This window comes from Podarcis raffonei, chromosome 13, assembly GCF_027172205.1.
Source record: "Podarcis raffonei isolate rPodRaf1 chromosome 13, rPodRaf1.pri, whole genome shotgun sequence".
Classification (NCBI taxonomy): domain Eukaryota; kingdom Metazoa; phylum Chordata; class Lepidosauria; order Squamata; family Lacertidae; genus Podarcis; species Podarcis raffonei.
Genome location: NC_070614.1, coordinates 10,199,180 through 10,221,035, shown reverse-complemented (window position 1 = coordinate 10,221,035; position 21,856 = coordinate 10,199,180). Strand labels below are relative to the sequence as shown.

Below are 21,856 nucleotides of genomic sequence, written 5' to 3'. Positions count from 1 at the left end.
CGTTCAGCCCGGACACTGAGGTCCAGCGCCGAGGGGCTTCTGGTGGTTCCCTCATTGCGAGAAGTGAGGTTACAGGGAACCAGACAGAGGGCCTTCTCGGTGGTGGCGCCCACCCTGTGGAACGCCCTCCCTTCAGATGTGAAGGAAATAAGTAGCTACCTTATCTTTAAAAGACATCTGAAGGCAGCCTTTTTTAGGTAAGTTTTTAATATTTAATACTGTATTGCTGTATTGTTTTTAACACTTGATTGGAAGCCGCCCAGAGTGGCTGGGGCAACTCAGCCAGATGGGCAGGAAATAAATAAATAAATAATAAATAAATAAATATAATTATAATTATGTTCATAACCAGAGGTACCACTGTATCTCCTCATGTTCCCAGCAACCTAAACCTTGCAGCAAATTATCTCCCCACAGCAATCTGGCATGTCCTTACCTGTCCCCAGGGGAAGGGAAGTCGCTGATGGAGTTCACACTCACAGCAATTGTCTGGGGATATAAAAACCACCGTTGAAGGCAGGTTGCCGTGACAATTCGGCACCTCCCTAGTTCATAGCGCACAGGGGCACCACGGCTGCCCATGCCAGGGGTCAGCACTGCCACTCACCGAAGCAAAGGAACGCTCAGGGGCGACTGGGGGGCTGGAGCAGCTCTGTGGCAAGTCGGACAAATCCACAAATCCAGAGGAGCTCAGGTATCCGTCCGTCTCACAATCAGCTGGGGGGTGGAAACATAGCTGTCAACTTACAGATTTGAAAATAAGGGACCAGCAGCCTCAAAAATAAGGGATCAGCAGCCAAAAATAGGGATTTTCAGAGCACAGGTATGTTCAACTTCTGAGCCCCTCCAAGCCAAAGGCAGAAAGCTCAGCCAGCAGCCAAACGAAGCCTCAAGCGGTGGTTCCCACAGCGCAGCAACCCGGCAAAGGGGATGCAGCAAGGAAAACCACCGTCACCTCTCCGCTGGGAAGCGCTGAGCAAAGGCGAGTCTCCAGGCAACGCGGCCGATTTGATCGGCACAAGGCATGCAAGCTCCACCCCCCAGTCGTTCTTAGACTCCTTATTGGGTGAGCAACGCAGCCAAGCAACCCAGTTGGAGCCTCCCTCCTCCCTGGCCGGCGGGGAGGGAGGGAGAGGAGCTGCTTCCTTTGAAACCCGCGAAATTTAAGGGACATCATCAATAAGGGACAGCAGCGGGACACAGCGCTGGGATAAGGGACTTTCCCGCCAAATAAGGGACGGTTGACAGCTATGGTGGAAATGAGAAAGAAAAAGGGTGACTGCGAAACGAAAGACCAGGCCTGGCTTCTAACTCGGGAGCCTTACAAGTTCACTGGGAACTTTGTCCCGGAAATGTTTATTATTTTACATTGATTTACATTCAGATCATATAACATACAATTTACATCTATTTATTTGTCCTGGCAACTTCCCATCCTTACATCTGTGACGGTCTAATTCTCTCTCTTCCCTGCTGCCTGTCCAACCTCTTAAAGCTTATTTATTTACCTAAATCCTGTATTACAATATTTTCTATTGTATTGCCATTGCTCCTAAGTCAAAACCTGTTTGAAATTTTATTTGGCCATATTGCGTTCTTATATAGACTGAAAAGGGTCTCCATTCTTCCACAAATATTTTGTCTTTCTGGTTCCTTATTTTAGCTGTGAGTTCTGCCACTTCTGAGTACCCCAGTAGCTTGAGCACCCACTCCTCTTTTGCTGGGATTTCTGGTGTTTTCCATTTTTGTGCGTGGAGTACTGTGGCTGCCGTGGTGGCATACAAAAACAATTTTACGAACCTTTTTTGGGATCTCTGTTTCACATATTCCCAGAAGAAATGCTTCTGGCTTTGCGGTTATATCTATTCTGAACATCTTTTTTTTTTAGTTCATTATATATCATCTCCCAATTACTTTTTTGCATGTCCACCAGGTAGGGAAAAAGGAACCTTCCACCTGCATAGGATTCCAACACTTATTTGAGACTGTTCTACACATCTTAGCCAACTGGCAGGGTATCAAATACCATCTGTATAGCATTTTCATACAGTTTTCCTTAATGGCATAACAAGTGGTTAATGTACTATCTGCCCTCCACAATTTTCTCATGTAAATGTTGAGGGTTCAGCTTTCAAAAGCGGCAAGCTGAGGTGACACCGAATTAATTTTGCCGTTCTAACCACTTACAGGGACGCGGGTGGCGCTGTGGGTAAAACCTCAGCGCCTAGGGCTTGCCGATCGAAAGGTCGGCGGTTCGAATCCCCGCGGCGGGGTGTGCTCCCGTCGTTTGGTCCCAGCGCCTGCCCACCTAGCAGTTCGAAAGCACCTCTGGGTGCAAGTAGATAAATAGGGACCGCTTACCAGCGGGAAGGTAAACGGTGTTCCGTGTGCTGCGCTGGCTCGCCAGATGCAGCTTTGTCACACTGGCCACGTGACCCGGAAGTGTCTCCAGACAGCGCTGGCTCCCGGCCTCTTGAGTGAGATGAGCGCACAACCCTAGAGTCTGGCAAGACTGGCCCGTACGGGCAGGGGTACCTTTACCTTTAACCACTTACACCATGCTGGTACTCTCTCGTAAAGGTAAAAGGCAAAGGACCCCTGGACGGTTAAGTCCAGTCAAAGGCGACTATGGGGTTGTGGCGCTCATCTCGCTTTCAGGCTGAGGGAGCCGGCATTTATCCACAGACAGCTTTCCGGGTCATGTGGCCGGCATGACTAAACTGCTTCTGGCGCAATGGGACACCATGACGGAAACCAGAGCGCACGGAAACGCTGTTTACCTTCCCGCCAGAGTGGTACCTATTTATGTACTTGCACTGGTGTGCTTTCGAACTGCTAGGTTAGCAGGAGCTGGGACAGAGCAATGGGAGCTCAATCCTCTAAACGCCTTCCTCTAAACGGCCTCCCACCAGATGTCAAAGAGAACAAAAACTACCAGACTTTTAGAAGACATCTGAAGGCATCCCTGTTTAGGGAAGCTTTTAATGTTTGAGGCTTTACTGTATTTTAATGTTGTGTATTTTAATGTGGGGACGCGGGTGTCGCTGTGGGTTAAATCACAGAGCCTAGGACTTGCCGATCTCAAGGTCGGCGGTTCAAATCCCCGCAACGGGGTGAGCTCCCGTTGCTCGGTCCCTGCTCCTGCCCACCTAGCAGTTCGAAAGCACGTCAAAGTGCAAGTAGATAAATAGGTACTGCTCCGGTGGAAAGGTAAACGGCGTTTCCGTGCGCTGCTCTGGTTCGCCAGAAGCGCCTTAGTCATGCTGGTCACATGACCCATAAGCTTGTATGCCGGCTCCCTCGGCCAATAAAGCGAGATGAGCGCCACAACCCCAGAGTCGGCCACAACTGGACCTAATGGTCAGGGGTCCCTTTACCTTTATCTTAATGTTGTGTTGGAAGCCGCCCAGAGTGGCTGGGGAAACTCAGCCAGATGGGCGGGGTATAAATATTAAATTATTATTATTATTATTATTATTATTATTATTATTATTATTACTCCATCACAGGGATTCGAACCACCGACCTTCCGATCAGCAAGCCCATGAGGCTCAGTGGTTTAGACCACAGCGCCACCCGCTGTGTATGCTCTCGTATGTAATAGTCGCCTACAGAGTCCCTTGGCTGACGGAGCGAGGGAGCTTACATGTGGCTGAGGAATAGCCATGCTGATATCGGAAAGTTTGGTGCTGGTCAACCTCTGGTTCTTCCGGCTCAGGGGGGAAAGTTGGGCCGAGTGCAGAATCCCCGGATCCGGGTGTGGTGGGTGCCGAGGGCTGGGCAGGGCTGAGAGGGGGTGGAGAGTCTAGGTCCAGCAGATGAAGAATGTCAGGAGCCTGTTCGTGCCGCCTCTGCTCCTCCTGGGCCCGTTTGGCCTTCTCGCGCTGGCGCTTGATGGCCAGGACTCGCTCGCGCACTGCTTTGGCCACCAGCTTGTAGTCGGCTTCGCACACAAAGCCCAAAACCACCTGCAGGAGCGGGGAGTGGGAGCAAGCAGGGACAGAAGTGAAGCAGCTGGAGAAAACAAGAGTTTGAATTCTGGCACAAACACACTTTCCCCCAAAGAATTGTGGGAACCGTCATTTGTGTGAAGGGGGCTAGGAATTGTTGCTCTGAACAAATCTCAGCTTCCCCAAATGGACGACAGTTCCCAGGATTCTTTGTGGGGGAAGCCATGACTGTTCAAAGTGGTATGAATATGCTTTAAATTTACAGTGTGAGAATGACCACAGCCGTTGCAAAATGAACTTATGCAATGTATCCAAGAGCTCATTTGATGCCATTTTCTAATGCCCTAGCTGTGAGACAACTGTGCTTCCCACTCCCTAAAGAGCCATATTAAATTATTAGTAGTACAGTGGTACCTCAGGTTAGGTACTTAATTCGTTCCGGAGGTCCGTTCTTAACCTGAAACTGTTCTTAACCTGAAGCACCACTTTAGCTTAATGGGGCTTCCCGCTGCTGCCGCGCCGCCGGAGCACGAGTTCTGTTCTCATCCTGAAGCACAGTTCTTAACCCGAGGTACTCTTCCTGGGTTAGAGTCTGTAAGCTGAAGCGTATGTAACCTGAAGCGTATGTAACCTGAGGTACCACTGTAATGCTATACAGTGGTACCTCGGGTTACCGACGCTTCAGGTTACAGACTCCACTTACCCAGAAATAGGACAACGGGTTAAGAACTTTGCTTCAGGATGAGAACAGAAATCGCTCGGCAACAGCGGCGGCACGGCAGCAGCAGCAGCAGGCCCCATTAGCTAAAGTGGTGCTTCAGGTTAAGAACAGTTTCAGGTTAAGAACAGACCTCCGGAACGAATTAAGTTCTTAACCCGAGGTACCACTGTATTAATATTTCATTGTCCTAATCTACCTCGAGCACCAGGAATACACTTACAGTGGTACCTCAGTTTTCGAACGTCTCGGAAGTAGAACGTTTTGGCTTTCGAACGTCAAAAGCCCAGAAGTAACTGCTTTGGTTTTCGAACGCTTTTCGGAAGCCGAACATGCCAAGCAGGTTCCGTATTGAGTTTTCCGGACGTAAATGCTTCCAGAAATGCATGCTTCTGTTTTTAAATGTTTCAGAAGTCAAACAGTCTTCCGGAATGGATTACGTTCAAAAACCGAGGTACCACTGTACCTCCATGGCGTATGGGCGATGAACTCGCTTTCCACTAAGGAAAGATTCCATAATGATGTTGTGCGCTTATACAGTGGTACCTCGGGTTAAGTACTTAATTCGTTCCGGAGGTCCATTCTTAACCTGAAACTGTTCTTAACCTGAAGCACCACTTTAGCTAATGGGGTCTCCCGCTGCTGCTGCGCCGCCAGAACATGATTTCTGTTCTCATCCTGAAGCAAAGTTCTTAACCCGAGGTACTATTTCTGGGTTAGCGGAGTCTGTAACCTGAAGCATATGTAACCTAAACAAAAAAATTTTTTTCCTTCCAGTAGCACCTTAAAGGCCAACTAAGTTAGTTCTTGGTATGAGCTTTCGTGTGCGTGCACACTTCTTCAGATACACTGAAGAAGTATCTGAAGAAGTGTGCATGCACACGAAAGCTCATACCAAGAACTAACTTAGTTGGTCTTTAAGGTGCTACTGGAAGGAAAAAAATTTTTTGTTTTGACTATGGCAGACCAACACGGCTACCTTTCTGTAACTGGAACATATGTAACCTGAAGCGTATGTAACTATGCAGCCATTGCCCAAGAGGCAAACTCTGTAGAAACCTGAAGAAAATGCAGCTGAGGAGACAGTACCCAGTGACTTCGGGGTAGGCCAAAGCCAGGGCACCTCTCCTTTTTGCAACCCACCCAATGCTTCCGGTCCTCTCCTGTCTTCCCTGCCCACGAGCCCCTAATAACTCCTGGACTCCCTAAAGTCCAGACCAGCCTCCCTGACCCCTGAGAAGAACAGCGACTCGTACCATCTCCTGGGCCACTTCCTCGGCCACATCCTTATAGAGCTCGAATCGGAATTCCAGAGCGTTGTTGTCCTTGTACTTCCCATGGAGCTTCTTTGTGTCATCCATCCTCAGCCACAGCTTCAGGTTGGACTTCACGCCATCGTCCTCTTCAGCCAGCTCCACGTGGACTCCCGTGTCCTCTTGGAAGAAGGAGTGGTCCAGGAGATATTTGATGGTGTATCTGCAAGAGAGGGAGGGAGGCGAGGCGGATTTAAAGCAGGGCGCAGAATTAGGATGGTGGCGAAGGGAACGCTTAGAGAGAGCGAGGGAAAAAGATATCCCCGGCAGAGGCTGAAGGGTTGAGTGGCCCATAATAATTTATTTATATTTAAACCCTGCCCATCTGGCTGGGTGATTTTCCAGCCACTCTGGTCAGCTCCCAACAGAATATTAAAAACACAATACAACATCAAACATTAAAAGCTTCCCTAAACAGGCCTGCCTTCAGATGTCTTCTAAAAGTCAGATAGTTGTTTATTTCCTTGACATCTGATGGGAGGGCGTTCCACAGGGCGGGCGCCACTACCGAGAAGGCCCTCTGCCTGGTTCCCTGTAACCTCACTTCCCACAGGGAGGGAACCGCCAAAAGGCCCTCGGAGCTGGACCTCAAGATTTGTCCATGAGCACAGATCCCATTTTATGTGTTTGTTCTTTAAAAATTCCTAAAGTCCTCTTAAGACTTGAGCAGCATGTTGAAGTTCTCATTAGCATTTGATATATGGAATTTCCAGTGATACCGCGGTACAGTGGTACCTTGGTTGTCAAACTTAATCCGTTCCAGGAGTCTGTTCGACTCTCAAAACCGTTGGAAAACAAAGGCACGGTTTCCGATTGGCTGCAGGAGCCTCTGGCACTCAAGTGGAAGTAGCGTTGGACTTTCGGCTTCCGAAAAACATCTGCAACCTGGAACACTTACTTCTGGGTTTGCGGTGTTCAAGAGTCGATTTGTTCGGGAGCCAAGCTGTTCAAGTACCAAGATACCACTGTATTTAGAGAATACAGTGGTACCTCGCAAGACGAATGCCTCGCAAGACGAAAAACTCGCAAGACGAAAGAGTTTTCCGTTTTTTGAGTCATTCCGCAAGACGAATTTCCCTATGGGCTTGCTTCGCAAGACGAAAGTTCTTGCGAGTTTGTTTCCTTTTTCTTAAAGCCGCTAAGCCGTTAATAGCCGCTAAGCCGTTAATAGCCGCTAAGCCGCTAAGCTGTTAATAGCCACTAAGCCGTTAATAGCCGCTAAGCCGCTAAGCTGTTAATAGCCGCTAAGCCGCTAAGCCGTTAATAGCTGCTAAGCCGTTAATAGCCGTTTTTTGCAAGATGAAAAATCCGCAAGACGAAGAAACTCACAGAACGAATTAATTTCGTCTTGCGAGGCACCACTGTAAATCACTGCCGCTGAGCATGGCTGAAGAGCGGAGCAAGCACATTCGGCGCTCTGCTTTTCCGGACGTGCCTCACAGTGTTGTCTAACAAGGAGGTACCTATTTATCTACTTGCACTGGTGCTTTCGAACTGCTAGGTTGGCAGGAGCTGGGACAGACCAATGGGAGCTCACTCCTCTAAACGCCTTCCTCTAAACGCCCTCCCACTAGATGTCAAAGAGGAAGTGCAAGCGGCTCCCCGTTTCCCCGCTGGAGAGCACAGTGGTGAATGTCGCTCACAGAAGGGGCAGGCGGGCAGCAGAAAACACTGCTCTGTGAGCTGAGGCCAACCAAAGGCTGGATGAGAACAAAAACAGCAGGCCCTCTTACGAATGAGATCCTCCAGCCCTCCTGTAACCAGCACTTTCCAAAGTCGCTCCCCAAACCTGCAGGTCACTTACGCTTGGCCTGTCCGTTGGTGCCTAAGAAATAATGGGCAAGAGCAGCGTGCCTCTGAGCACGTGCAGAGTACCGACCCTTGGCCCACTTGCGGCTGAGTGGCACTGGCAGCTTTTTTTCCCCCTCGGAAAAAGAGCACTGCTTACGCGACCCACAGACTCGTCCGATCCAGCAAGAGACTTCTTCCGTTCTTATGTGCAGGTTTAAAATAACAGGTGACATGTTTAAATATGTGTCACACCCTTTTCTGCAGGTTGGGGATGAGGCTACCAACGCGTTCTGCATTTCCACGTGTCTCCAGGTTTCTACCCCACAACAACCAGGACCGTTGTTCTTTGCCCAAGCGTCCTGGAGTTTTCGCAAAAGAAGAGCCCTGTACAGTACGTTTCCGAGCACAATTCAAAGTGTTGGTGCTGACCTTTAAAGCCCTAAACGGCCTCAGTCCAGTATATCCGAAGGAGTGTCTCCACCTCCATCGTTCTGCCCGGACACTGAGGTCCAGCGCCGAGGGCCTTCTGGTGGTTCCCTCGCTGCAAGAAGCCAAGTTGCAGGGAACCAGGCAGAGGGCCTTCACGGTAGTGGCACCCGCCCTGTGGAACGCCCTCCCACCAGATGTCAAAGAGAAAAACAACTACCAAACTTTTAGAAGACATCTGAAGGCAGCCCTGTTTAGGGAAGCTTTTCATGTTTAATAGGTTATTGTATTTTAGTGTTCTGTTGGAAGTTGCCCAGAGTGGCTGGGGAAACCCAGCCAGATGGGCGGGGTATAAATAATAAATTATTATTATTATTATTATTATTATTATTATTATTATTATTATTATTACTACTTCTTTTCTTTAAAGAGAAATCATTATTTGGGTTGTAACCTATATCAGGGGCGGACAATAGTTGCTGGGTTCCAACTCCCCATCAGCCTCGGCCGGCCTGAACCATTGGGCAGGGATGATCTGAGGGGCAGTCCAACCAAACCAGAGAGCAACAGGTTTCCCGGACCCTATAACCATTTACCCGCCAAGGGTAGCCAAAGTCAGGCCAGTGGCGGAGATCTCCCCTACCTTTCATACTTGTTCATCCGGATGCAGCCCTCAATGATCTCCTTCAGTTCAGGCACCTTCACGTTGTGAAAACTGCTGGGCTTGATGCCCTGCAATAAAAGGGACAGAGGGCAGTTCAGATGGGGCCAGGGAGTCACGAGGTTTGGGGGGAGGTTAGTGGGTGGACAGAAGTCAGGGCTTCATGAGGCTTCCAAGCCCCTTGTCCCCTGGGAGAAAGATTTTGCTTGCAAGTTAGGGATATGAAAACCTGGGAGGGGAAGAAACCAGAAAACTAGGAGGTGGGACATCAGTCCCGTCCCCCAATTTTACCAGCGCCCCCCATCAGATGGTGGTGTGGTTGCTCAAGAGCAAACAGGTAAGATTCTGACCTGTCTTTTCCAGGCTTTATTCTTACTGCAAAACTATTTACAGTGAAGAGCGTCGCAAGTTCATGTCTGGCTCAGTCGCTAGCAGAATCTGGGAGTGGTCGGTCCTTGTACCTCCCGCAGCATAACAGTCGCTCGACCCCCAACCTTCTCCTCCCCTCCCTGCGCTGAAACCTACTGTGCAGAGCGGGCGCTAACAACAATAAAGGTAACACAGCATTCTAAAATCAATTCATTCTAAAATTAATTCAGAATCAAATTAATGGCAACCATTGGGTAAAAGCCTCAGCGCCTAGGGCTTGCCGATTGAAAGGTCGGCGGTTCGAATCCCTGCGGCGGGGTGCGCTCCCGTTGCTCGGTCCCAGCGCCTGCCAACCTAGCAGTTCGAAAGCACCCCCAGGTGCAAGTAGATAAATAGGGACCGCTTACTGGCGGGAAGGTAAACGGCGTTTCCGTGTGCTGCGCTGGCTCGCCAGATGCAGCTTTGTCACGCTGGCCACGTGACCCGGAAGTGTCTCCGGACAGCGCTAGCCCCTGGCCTCTTAAGTGAGATGGGCGCACAACCCCAGAGTCTGTCAAGACTGGCCCGTACGGGCAGGGGTACCTTTACCTTTTACCTTTTATTGGGCTAGAGTTCTGTGAGGATTACCAAAGGAAGGAGTCAGACTGTGTCTTGGCCAAAGGCCAGGTGGAACATCTCTGTCTTGCAGGCCCTGTGGAAAGATGTCAAGTCCCGCAGGGCCCTAGTCTCTTGTGACAGAGCGTTCCACCAGATCGGGGCCACAGCCAAAAAGGCCCTGGCTCTGGTTGAGGCCAGCCTAACCTCCCTGTGGCCTGGGACCTCCAAGATGTTTTTGTTTGAAGACCGTAAGGTCCTCCGTGGGACATACCAGGAAAAGAGGGGGAAAGCAGCACAGAGGTTGGTTGAGGACCCACTTTTCTGGAGCTGCAGAAAAGTTTGCAAACATGGAGAAAACTTTGGATCAGAAGTCAAACCTGGGCTGCTCTGTCCCAGCTACTGTATGTGGGTAGGATTCTGTGATATGTACACCAACAAGATCCCCCTTCCGTAATGACCACTCTTCCCTGGCCATAAAAGCCCACCCATTCCCAACCTTCCCTCCTTAAATCCCAAAGTTGCATCAAACACTTTCCAGATCCCTTTGATCTCTCTCGGGGTGTAGTGGTTAAGAGCGGTAGAAGAACTCTGTGAGGCAGTCAGGGCCGGATTTAGGTTTGATGAGGCCCTAAGCTCCTGAAGGTAATAGGGCCCTTTATATGTCCAGCTGTCCTTTGTCAGCAACAAATTGTTGCTGTTTTGTGTGTGGAATAAATGCTACATGGTAATTTATGGACCTAATAGGTATCTCAAGCCATTTGCACATAACAAAATGTGTATTTTATCAAAGTAATTGTTGAACTGAAATACAATTAAGAAGTTTATTAATAGTGAAATATTTGGGGGGGGGGCAGGAGAGTGAGAGCCAGTGTGGTTTAGTGGTTAAGAGTGGTGGACTCGTAATCTGGGGAACCGGGTTCGCGTCTCCGCTCTTCCACATGCAGCTGCGGGGTGACCTTGGGCCAGTCACACTTCTCCGAAGTCTCTCAGCCTCACTCACTTCACAGAGTGTTTGTTGTGGGGGAGGAAGGGAAAGGAGAATGTTAGCCGCTTTGAGACTCCTTAGGGTAGTGATAAAGAGGGATATCAAATCCAAACTCTTCTTCTTCTCCTCCCTGGGAGGAGGAGGAGGAGGAGACGCCTGGGGACCTAGCAAGGGGTGTAGCCCATAAGGGAGAGAGGTCAGCCCTAACTTCCCGAGTAAACAAGAGGCTATGCTCTCACCGAAGTGACCTTGCGATAGATCTGAGCTGCATTCTGGCATTCTGAGTAGGGGTATTCCGACGTTGCCATCTCCAGCATGCACATGCCAAAGGCATAGACATCTACCGCTTCGTCGTATTTCTCCTCATACATCTCTGGTGCCATGAATTCTGGGGTTCCTGGGAGAAGAGGAAGGAAGGGGTTTTATATGAGGCTCAGCCCCATTCAGCCACTAGCTCAGCCAGTAGAGCATGAGACTCTCAATCTCAGGGTTGTGGGTTCAAGCCCCACAATGGGTGGAATATACCTGCATCGCAGGGGGTTGGACTAGATGGCCCTTGGGGTGCCCTTGTAGCTTTGCAATCCCAGGATTCTATGATTTTAGGATAACCCTTTAATGTGAAATAGGTGCCATCCCATTACGCATCCAGCTTCCGCTGAAGATCTCCAGTTCTGACTAATAAGGATCTGATAACCTTGAGTTTGACACGGGTGGCACTGCGGTCTAAACCACAGAGCCTAGGACTTGCCGATCGGAAGGTCGGCAGTTCGAATCCCCACGACGGGGTGAGCTCCCGTTGCTCAGTCCCTGCTCCTGCCAGCCTAGCAGTTCGAAAGCATGTCAAAGTGCAAGTAGATAAGTAGGTACCACTCCAGCGGGAAGGTAAATGGCGTTTCCGTGCGCTGATCTGGTTCGCCAGAAGCGGCTTAGTCATGCTGGCCACATGACCCGGAAAAACTGTCTGCGGACAAACACCGGCTCCCTTGGCCTATAGAGCGAGATGAGCGCACAACCCCATGACCTAACAGTCAGGGGTACCTTTACCTTTTTAACCTTGAGCTACGGCACATGTCTTCCACAACTATTTCTCAATTCAACACAACACACTTCTCATTGTGCCATCTGTGCACCTGACGAAAGCAGGCAGAGCAGGTATCCTTGGTGTCTGCTCCTCACCTGTGCAACTCCTATCCTTGGCAAGCATCACAACAATTCCGAGCCTCTTATGGAGTTTTTAACTTTAACTGGTCTTGGTGGACCACAAGTTTAACATGAGTAAACAGCGTGACGCAGCAGCAAAAAAAGCTAATGCTATTCTAGGCTGAATCAATGGAAGTACAGTGGTACCTCAGGTTAAGAACTTAATTCGTTCTGGAGGTCTGTTCTTAACCTGAAACTGTTCTTAACCTGGGGTACCACTTTAGCTAATGCCCCCCCCCGCTGCCGCCGCACGATTTCTGTTCTCATCCTGAAGCAAAGTTCTTAACCCGAGGTACTATTTCTGGGTTAGCGGAGTCTGTAACCTGAAGCGTATGTAACCTGAAGTGTATGTAACCCAAGGTACCACTGTATAGTGTTCATTTCAAGTCAAGTAATGGTTCCACTCTATTCTGCCTTGGTCAGACCACACCTGGAACACTGCACCCAATTCTGGGCACCACAATTTCAGAAGGTTGTTGACAAGCTGGAAGGTGTGCAGAGGAGGGCAACCAAGATGATCAAGGGTCTGGAAGCCAAGCTTTATGAGGAACAATTGAAGGAGCTGGTTACGTTTAGCCTGGAAAAGAGGAGGCTAAGAGGAGATACGACAGCCATTGTCAAGTATCTCAGTGGCTGCCACATGGAAGATGGAGCAAGTTTGTTTTCTCCTGCTCTGGAAGGGAGGACTCAAACCAAGGGCTTCAAACTCCAAGAAAGGAGATTCTGACTTAACATCAGGAAAAAAACTTTCGGACAGTAAGAGCTGTTTGTTAGTGGAACAGTCTCCCTTGGGAGGTTGGGGAATCTCCTGGGAGGTTTTAAAGCAGAGGTTGGGTGGCCATCTGTCATAGATGCTTTACCTGAGATTCCTGCATTGCAGAATGGTCCCTTCCAACTATACAATTATATGATTCTATGGTCTTTAGCAGGACGCGGGTGGTGCTGTGGGTTAAACCACAGAGCCTAGGACTTGCCGATCAGGAGGTCGGCGGTTCGAATCCCCGCAACGGGGTGAGCTCCCATTGCTCAGTCCCTGCTAATGCCAACCTAGCAGTTCAAAAGCATGTCAAAGTGCAAGAAGATAAATAGGTACCGCTCCAGCGGGAAGGTAAACAGCGTTTCCGTGTGCTGCTCTGGTTCGCCAGAAGCGGCTTAATCATGCTGGCCACATGACCCGGAAGCTGTACGCCGGCTCCCTCGGCCAATAAAGTGAGATGAGCGGTGCAATCCCAGAGTTGGTCACGACTGGACCTAATGGTCAGGGGTCTCTTTACCTTTATGGTCTTTGGCTGGTTCATCCAACTTTCCCCCCCATTCAGTCTTTGATCTCTTTACCGGATACATGTCTGCTCTAATTCCTGTTATCCAAATCTGGCCCCCAGAGACAGAAACATTCAGGTACCTATGACACTCTTGGCAAATGACGCCCGCTTGAGTGTGGCCAGACCGAGGTCCCCGATTTTGACAGAGCCCGTGGGCCCCGTGATGAAGACGTTGTCGCATTTCAGGTCGCGGTGGATGATCGGAGGCGACCGCGTGTGGAGGAAATGGAGACCCCGCAGGATCTGTCTGCTCCAGCGCTGGAGGACTTTTAGCTTCATCTCCTTGAAGCGCTTCAGATACCTACAAAAAGGAAGCGCCATTAGACTCATAGCCGCCTCGCCTAAAGATCCAGCTGTGGGCTCCACCCTTCAGGAACGGTGTAAGACTGGACCGTCTGAGCAAAACCTTGCAATCTCTTTTTTAATTTAATTTTATTTATACTTTTCAGGTTTATGGATTTCCATAATTTTACAATCATTTTAACATTTCAAAACTTGACTTCCGTCCCCCTCTTTCTGCAGTTCCTGAAATATATATATATATATATGCGCATATCCAAATTCATTTAATTTGCTCACTTGTTTATGTACTTTAAATATATACTCTTGTGAAACTGCAGGTTATTACAAAAATCCTGCTAATGCTTTTATCTGTTTACAATTTATCTGTAAATATTCAATAAACCATCTCCACTCTTTTATAAAAATCGGCTAACATCAGGTATAAAAACAATTGATTAAAATACAACTTAAAAACAGGATTAAAATACAACTTAAAATGCAGCCTCATTTCAGTGGAAGCCCAGATCAAAAACTGTTTGGGGAGGGAAAGTCAAATCTTTACCAAGGCCAACTGTCCAGACTGCTCCTACGTGGGCCAGAAAAAAGCCAGGGAAGTCCCCAAATAGGGGTTCCATCAAAGAAGGAAAAGGGAAGAAGGAAAGGGGATCAGGCTGATTCCAAGCCAAAGGCCAATCGGAACAACTCTGTCTTACAGACCCTGCGGAAAGAAATCAGATCCTGCAGGGCCCTGGTCTCATGAGACAGAGCGTTCCACCAGGCTGGGGCCAGTGTTGAAAAGGCCCTGGCTCTGGTTGAGGCTAATCTGACTTCCTTAGGGCCTGGGACCTATAGAGTACAGTCATACCTTGGGTTACAGCCGCTTCACGTTGTGTTTCTTTCGGGTTGTGGACCGCTGAAACCCGAAAGTGCCGGAATGGGTTACTTCTGGGTTTTGGCGGTTGCGCATGCGCAGAAGTGCCAAATTGCAACCTGCGCATGTGCAGACGTGGGTTGCGAACACTGCGGGTTGCGAACGTGCATCCTGCATAAATCACGTTCGCAACCCAAGCGTCCACTGTACTGCTATTTATGGACCTTAAGGTCCTCTGCGGAAGTGAGAGCTGGACCATAAAGAAGGCTGATCGCCGAAGAATTGATGCTTTTGAATTATGGTGCTGGAGGAGACTCTTGAGAGTCCCATGGACTGCAAGAAGATCAAACCTCTCCATTCTGAAGGAAACCAGCCCTGAGTGCTCACTAGAAGGACAGATCCTGAAGCTGATGCTCCAAGACTTTGGCCACCTCATGAGAAGAGAAGACTCCCTGGAAAAGACCCTGATGTTGGGAAAGATGGAGGGCACAAGGAGAAGGGGACGGCAGAGGACGAGATGGTTGGACAGTGTTCTCAAAGCTACCAGCATGAGTTTGACCAAACTGCGGGAGGCAGTGGAAGACAGGAGTGCCAGGCGTGCTCTGGTCCAGGGGGTCACAAAGAGTCGGACACGACTAAATGACTAAACAACAACAAAGGTCCTCCACGGGGCATACCAGGAGAGGCAGTTCTGTAGGTACGAGGGTCCTAGGCCTCGTGAAATGAAATGGTGAGCGTCCCCACTACCTCGGGACCAAAAGCCCCAGAGGCCCCGTGGTCCTCTCCCCACTGACGCCACTGGCCCATCCCACAGTCACCACCCAGCCAATTTCATGCTCACGTTTTGAGGGTGCCTGAGGTCATGAGTTCGGTGACCAGGACGATGCAGACCTGCCCCTTCACCGAAGACTTCCACGAGTCGTAGAACCGGACGATATTCGGGTGCTGGAGCCCCTTCAACATCTCCACCTCCTCGCTGAAGCGCTGACGCTCCATCTTGGACAGCTTCCGCGTCTGAGAAAGGAGAAGGCAGAAGCGTTAAGAGCTGCACGGCCATCTCCGAGGCAGCCGACATCACGCAAACGAAATGGGAAATGATATACCATGAATCGAAAAGGATGTTCAGAATAACTTTTATTTTTTAAAAAAACCCAGAAGCTTTTCTTTTGGGAATTATAGGGACAGAACTACCTAAATTGCATAGAAATTTATTTATGTATGCAAGTACAGCGGCGAGAATGCTACTTGCCCCAAAATGTAAAGAATAAGAAGTCCCAGCAAAGGAAGAATAGATACAAAAACTTGTGGAATATGCAGAAATGGCGAAATGTACTGGAATAATAAGGAATCAAGATAACAAACTTTTTATAAAAGAATGGAAACAGTTTGTTGAATATTTACAGAGAAATTGTAAACAGATGAAAACATTGGCAGGATTATTGTAATAACCTGCAGTTTCACAAGAGTATATATTTGCAGTAGATAATTAAATGAGCAAGTTAAACGAATTTGGATATGGAGAAGATATATAAAAAAATAAATTTAAGGAACCACAGAAAGAGGGGGAGGGAAGTCAAATTTTGAAATGTTAGATTGATCGTACAATCAATAAAATGTATAGACTTGAAAAGTATAAATAAAAACTAAAACAAAAAAGCCAAACTGAGTTTTTGTAATGTAAGCATGCACATTTCAAACTCTTGTTTTAATTTCGACATGTGACATACAATTTAAGGTGTCAATGTCTTCTAAACCCCCCCCAACCCCGCCTGCTCCCACCTCTTCCTGTTAAAAGTTGGGGTTTGCAAGATCAAAAAAAGTGGCAAGGTGACTTTCTTGACTGCCTTGTGCTGTTCAACTTGCCTGCCAACTTAATTTGTCGCCAAGAAGCTGGTAAGCTCACAGAGATGGGCTCCTTCACAAGTTTGCCAGATTTTTATTGTACCATCCTGGCTTCCCCCAACTTCCACTGCGGCTAATTTGATTAGGAGGATCTCGTTTAAAAATGGAGGGTGTTTAACTCACAGAGAGGGGCTTCACCAGGCTCCAGTGAGTAGAAATTTAAAGATGGGGAGTTCAGTTAAATCTCCTGGGAATAGTGATTTTTATCAGGGAAGCGGGCAATGAGTGGCAATTCCTGAGGAACCCTCAGGGAATGGAAGAGTTTCACTCTGAATACACCTTTGTGCACTTTTCTAAACCTACACTCTGTGAGTGGGGAACATTTTAAATTCTTGTTAAATGCTATTATGATTATTATTAATTTTTATACCCCACCTTTTCCCCAGACAGGGACTCCAGGCGGCTTACAGATGAAATAAGAACAGCTAAAAGCATAAACAATCGCTAACAAAAAAAATCAGCATGGATAGAATTAAATCAATCTATAACTCGGTTTTCGAGTGCCTCAGAAGCCAAACATTTCAGTTTTTGAACGCTGAAAACCCGGAAGTAAATGCTTCCGTTTTCAAACGCGCCTCAGAAGGCGAACGGCTTCCACTGCGGGTTTTTCAGTTTTCTGAACTGAACCCTTTGTGCCTCTGTTTTTAAATGTTTTGGAAGTCGAAGGGTCTTCTGGGACGAATTATGTTTGAGAACCGAGGTACCACTGTATATGGTTTTCATATATCCACCACTATATTTACACACCACTTCGATTGGCAGAATTGGCACTACTACAGGTGCCACCTAATACCCGTTCCGCATTTGATGGTGTAGTGTGGCTGTGGCAGCACCTACCTTTGGAACTCCCTGCTTATTGACATCAAGCAGACGCCTTCAACTGTACTCTTTTCGGCGCCTGATAAAAAAAAAATCCTGCTGGACAAGCGTACCCAGATGCTTAGAAAACCGAGGTGAGACAGCAGATAATAATAATAATAATAATAATAATAATAATAATAATAATAATAATAAATTTCTTTATACCCCGCTCTCCCCAGCCAAGACCGGGCTCAGGGTGGCTAACAACCAATAATAAAAACAAGTTGATTGAAATACAACTTAAAAAACAAGATTAAAATGCAATGTTAAAACAATTAAAACATTAAAATGCAGCCTCACCACAGGAGGAGAAAGGAAAAAAGAAAGAGAGGGAGGGAATCAAATTGATAGATGCCAACAACGTGCTAAATTGCTAGAATGCATTGCAGCATTTCAGGCTTCAAGTTAAAAACTTCCAAGAAATAGATAAACCAGAGTAGCAGCCAAAAGAGGAGGTTAGAATCTTTTTCCTTGACACGCTACTTTTCTTCTTGCGAGGACATGTTTTTTCCTGAAGGGGAGCATTCAAAAGTAGTGCCTCTCTTTCGCAGGGTACTCTCCCAACTCATTTTACTGCAAAAGTGGACCCAGAGTAATATTGGCCTAGCTAGAAAATGATGGGGGGGTCTGTTCTCGTTTCATTTCACAGCAGTCCAAGAGAGCCCTGCGTCTGACACACACAGAAAATCCTGCAAAGTACGTTGCCGAGACCAATCCTGCCTGGTTTGAACTAGTCCCTCTCGCAAGTCCCAGGTAGATGGTCCCTGAGGGGAAACTTCCATTTCCCAACATAAAAACCAGGGAGAGATGTCTAGAAGATCTCATCACCTCGTGATATTTCCGTCCCTCCCCGCTGCAGTTCGTCCAGATTCTCTGTTTTGGGCCGAGGAGCTGGAAGGAGACATCGACCTAATCTCTTTGATCACCGTTTTGCTCCACGGACGTCAGCAGCCGAACAGGATGAATGCACCCTTTCTCCAACGCCGGAGAGCCAAACGGAACCGTAAAAAAGTCCTTCCCAGAACCACCTTTCCATCACCGCCACTGCAAACATACACGGCACCAGAAGCAGCCAGCTTCCTAAAGGAGCTGTAGCCATTCTGCGTCCTGATCTCCAATGGCAGAACCAAGGCCAAGGTGGGTGCGACAGGTACAAGGAAGAAATCGCACAGAGACCGGTCTCCTGGGTTCATTTTGCAGCTGCGGAAAGGGGGGTCCCCAGCAGATGTGCCAAATAAGAAGAAGAATAAGAATTTATTATTTATATCCCACCCATCTGGCTGGGTTTCCCCAGCCACTCTGGGTGGCTCACAACAGAATATTAACAACACGATAAAACATAAAACATTTAAAACCTCCCTAAACAGGGCTGCCTTCAGATGTGTTCTAAAAGTCAGATACAGTGGTACCTCGGGTTACATGCGCTTCAGGTTAGACTCCGCTAACCCAGAAATAGTGCTTCAGGTTAAGAACTTTGCTTCAGGATGAGAACAGAAATTGTGTTCTGGCGGTGCGGCGGCAGCAGGAGGCCCCTTTAGCTAAAGTGGTGGTTCATGTTAAGAACAGTTTCAGGTTAAGAACAGACCTCCAGAACGAATTAAGTACTTACCCTGAGGTACCACTGTAGTTGTTTACAGTATTTCCTTGACATCTGATGGGAGGGCATTCCACAGGGCAGGAGCCACCACCGAGAAGGCCCTCTGCCTGGTTCCCTGTAACCTCACTTCTCGCAATGAGGGAACCGCCAGAAGGTCCTCGGAGCTGGACCTCAGTGTCCAGGCTGAACGATGGGGGAGATGCTCCTTCGGGTATACTGGACCTTTGAGGCCCTTTAGGGCTTTCAAGGTCAGCACCAACACTTTGAATTGTGCTCAGAAACGTACTGGGAGCCAATGTAGGTCTTTCAGGACCGGTGTGATATGGTCTTGGCGGCCGCTCCCGGTCACCAGTCTAGCTGCCTCATTGTGGGTTAGTTGTAGTTTCCGGGTCACCTTCAAAGGTAGCCCCATGTAGAGCGCATTGCAGTAGTCCGAGAGGGAGATAACTAGAGCATGCACCACTCTGGTGAGGCAGTCCATATGCAGGATGTGACGTTTGGGACAGGGGGTGTTTTGCCCTGGCAAACATCTGGAGTCCCCCATTTTTGCTCATACAATATGTCCTCTAATTGCTACCTCATGTGACATGGCTGCCCTCCTCCTGAAGTTGGGGGTCGGGTGAAGTTTGGGAGTGGGGGGCAGTGTAGACAGGCAAGCTGCAGCAACGAGCGAAGGGCAATGGCAAGGATCCAGCCTTCTCTCCCGCCGAGCCAGAATCTGACCCCAGTTGGGCAAGGGCCAGAACCCCTGCCGGCACCAAGCTCTCCGCTCCGTCCAGATGCAGCTGGAACAGAGGGGGCGATTTGGCTCGCAGGAGCTGGCTGCGAAAAGAGCGAAAATTGCCGAGGCAAACACAGCAGCCCAGGTACTCCCCTCCTCTGCGCCTCAAGGGAGCTCAGTTGGAAGAGAAACGGCGGGGGGGGGGGACGACAGACGGAACGTGTTTTAAAAGCGGCCGCTCTGCCAGGGATTTGGCTGCATCTCTTTCCGGTGGCGCAGCGCCCACCTGCTAGGCCACACTGCCGCCATGTGCCGGCGGGAACCGCCTCGCGGCCTCATTGGCCCGGGCCTCTGTGGTGGAGCTGGAGGCGGTTCGTATTTTTACACTCGGGGTGTTTATGAAGTTTTGCTACAGATGCAGCTGTGTGCCGTCAGACGCTGTGAAAGCTTCATTGTCCACAGCACAGGAGAGGCGAGGGAAGGAAACATGGGGCCAGAAGGACTTCATAAATGAAGGCACATTTGTAGCCAGGGGGGAGAGGAGCCCCTGCAGCTTGCATGAGGAGTGGTAGCCGTTCAGGAGTGAAACAGTGCAATAGGAAAGGGGAGCCTGACTGCAGTCTCTATGAACCGTAGGGGCCTCAGCTCCTTGGTTTCTGGATGCGCTCCAGCAGACCCTCTTAGGCCTGGTGCGCCACAGAAAGAGCCACAGTTTGCTAATGCCCACAAACCAAATAAATTGGATACGATCGGGAAAATCTAGGAGCAGCTCAACTGGATTAAATTCACAACTACACTAAAGGATAGAGAAACGTTATCGGGAGCAGCTAGGTAAATGGGATTTTAGTAACTAGCTGCATAAAAAGGCGAACTGCGAATATACGGAGATGGAGTGAAATACTTTTACAATGTGCTAAAGAAGCTGCAAGGGACGTGGGTGGCGCTGTGGGTTCAACCACAGAGCCTAGGACTTGCCGATCTCAAGGTCGGCGGTTCAAATCCCTGCAACGGGGTGAGCTCCCGTTGCTCGGTCCCTGCTCCTGCCAACCTAGCAGTTCGAAAGCACGTCAAAGTGCAAGTAGATAAATAGGTACCGCTCCGGCGGGAAGGTAAACGGCGTTTCTGTGCGCTGCTCTGGTTCGCCAGAAGCGGCTTAGTCATGCTGGCCACATGACCCGGAAGCTGTACGCCGGCTCCCTCGGCCAATAAAGCGAGATGAGCGCCACAACCCCAGAGTCAGTCACGACTGGACCTAATGGTCAGGGGTCCCTTTAACCTTTACCTTTAAAGAAGCTGCAATATTTTGATCAAAGCAATAGTACTGCATATACTGCCTTTCCATCTTTAGAGCAGTGCCGTATCTATCAGAAGAACACCTCAAGGTCCCCACCAGACTGGTGTTTTTGTAGGTGATTTCTGCAACATGCAATTGATGCAATGACAGCGTATTAGTGGTGGATTTACACCGGACTGTAAACACACCATTTTGCTTTTATTGTTGGCTTGGTGATGCTTCCCCGCAAGCTGCCATATTATTGCCCTCTGGAGGGGCACTCTTGCGCTATAGTGCCACAAAACTAGGGTAACAAATGCCTCTGGAACATTTATGCTATAAAAAGCTACAGGATAGCTCAGTTGGATAGAGCAGGGGTCAGCAAACTTGTTCCTCAGACCTTGTGGGGGGCCGGACTATATTTTTTTTGGGGGGGGGGAAATGAACGAATTCCTATGCCCCACAAATAACCCAGAGATGCATTTTAAATAAAAGGACATATTCTACTCATGTAAAAACACGGTGATTCCAAGACCGTCTGTGGACCAGATTTAGACGGCTATTGGGCCGTGGGGCTGCCTTCAGATGTCTTTTAAAGATAAAATAGCTGCTTATTTCCTTCACATCTGAGGGGAGGGCGTTCCACAGGGCGGGTGCCACTACCGAGAAGGCCCTCTGTCTGGTTGCCTGTAACTCCACTTCTCACAATGAGGGAACCACCAGAAGGCCCTCGGCGCTGGATCTCAGTGTCCAGGCTGAACGATGGGGGTGGAGATGCTCCTTCAGGTATACAGGACCGAGGCTGTTTAGGGCTTTAAAGGTCAGCACCAACACTTTGAATTGTGCTCGGAAACGTACTGGGAGCCAATGCAGATCTCTCAGGACCGGTGTTATGTGGTCCCACATAAGTTATAGGACATGCACTGAATGGAACTGAGACAGTATGTCTGCCCCAAGACGTTTGTAAGAGCAGTTTTGAAAGTGGGATCTGCACAGAATCACCCTGACACTTTCCTG

General features: G+C 48.8%; 1 protein-coding gene across 1 annotated transcript in view; it reads right to left on the bottom strand.

Moving 5' to 3' along the window:
- WNK4 (WNK lysine deficient protein kinase 4) overlaps positions 1-21,856 on the bottom strand; it is a 63,077-nt gene that overhangs the window by 22,914 nt on the left and 18,307 nt on the right. The window contains exons 2-9 of the mRNA XM_053361918.1: positions 15,327-15,499; positions 13,413-13,633; positions 11,050-11,207; positions 8,842-8,930; positions 5,925-6,144; positions 3,647-3,968; positions 608-717; positions 437-489 (exon numbers count right to left, since the gene is read on the bottom strand). Of these exons, the coding sequence (XP_053217893.1) occupies positions 437-489; positions 608-717; positions 3,647-3,968; positions 5,925-6,144; positions 8,842-8,930; positions 11,050-11,207; positions 13,413-13,633; positions 15,327-15,481 (1,328 nt within the window). The 5' untranslated portion in view covers positions 15,482-15,499. The remainder of the gene's footprint in view (positions 1-436; positions 490-607; positions 718-3,646; positions 3,969-5,924; positions 6,145-8,841; positions 8,931-11,049; positions 11,208-13,412; positions 13,634-15,326; positions 15,500-21,856) is intronic.